This window comes from Geospiza fortis, unplaced genomic scaffold, assembly GCF_000277835.1.
Source record: "Geospiza fortis unplaced genomic scaffold, GeoFor_1.0 scaffold27, whole genome shotgun sequence".
Taxonomy (NCBI): domain Eukaryota; kingdom Metazoa; phylum Chordata; class Aves; order Passeriformes; family Thraupidae; genus Geospiza; species Geospiza fortis.
In genome coordinates this window covers 5,910,556-5,911,491 of record NW_005054329.1, presented here as the reverse complement: position 1 = coordinate 5,911,491, position 936 = coordinate 5,910,556, and the positions used below count along the sequence as shown (strand labels likewise).

Sequence of the window (936 nt, the reverse complement as noted above, 5' to 3'; positions counted from 1 at the left end):
AATGCGGGGGGGCTTCCGCCCCCGCCCCGGCCTTGGGGGCGGCTGGGTGCGAGTTCTGGCACGGGCAGTGCCGAGCGGGGACAGTGGATTTTTCCAGCCCGGATCCGAGGGTCATCAGCGGGGCTGCGGAGGGGCGGGCGGTGGCAGACACGTAGCCGCTGGTCCCGGAGGGGCCGCGCTGACGCCGGGCTGGGGGCTGAGGCTGAGGGGGCAGTGCCGGCGCTGGCAGCGATTCAGCCCCCTCCTGCACCGTGTCACCCCACATCCGTGCGGCGGGGACTGACGGTCTCTTGTTTTCCACCCAGACTCCGGGAGAGCCGAGGGCTGTGACCTGCAGCCGGTGACAGCGGAGCCACCCATCACCCTCTCCTATGCCACCAGCACGGTGCCCCGGGGCTGTGTCAGCAACAGCTCCATGGGCACCGACCATGAAGTCCATGTGCTCAGCGTCAAGTGGTCCAAGGTGAGCAAGAGGGGTCCCAGAGCATCCCCGCAGAACTTCTTACACTGTCCTTCACGCTGTCACCACAGCACTGCCATCCTGTCACTGCCCTCAGCACAGCGTGTCCCAGCTGTGAAAACCTTCCTCTAACTAAGGAGCAGTGGATTAACCTCCTCCATGGCGCCTTGTCCAAGCTTCTCCTCCAAGCATGGCCTTGGGCATCTCTGCCCCTGAGGGGAATGTAAAGACTTTAGAGGCAAATTCTCTAATAGCCCACGATGCCAAGGCAGATATTCCTGTGCTGGACACCTCAGGACGCTCCATTTCTCTGGGAAGGTGGCCTGGCTCTGGCTCAGGAGCTGGGCAGAGCCATGGGTACCCAGTGGTGACCACAGTGGGGAGGGAGGGATGGATGGAAAGTGGAAGGGAGGAAGGGACAGAAGGTAGAATGGAGGAAGAGATGGAAGGAGGGATGAAGGGAGGGATGGAGGAGG

At 63.0% G+C, this 936-nt stretch overlaps 1 protein-coding gene across 1 annotated transcript in view; it reads left to right on the top strand.

Annotated features, from left to right (window-relative positions):
- Positions 1–301: 301 nt before the first annotated feature.
- Positions 302–936, top strand: part of ENG (endoglin) — a gene marked incomplete at its 5' end in the record, with an annotated part of 8,716 nt that continues 8,081 nt past the window's right edge. Inside the window, one exon of the mRNA XM_005421420.2 lies at positions 302–463. Coding sequence (XP_005421477.2) covers positions 302–463 — 162 coding nt within the window. The remainder of the gene's footprint in view (positions 464–936) is intronic.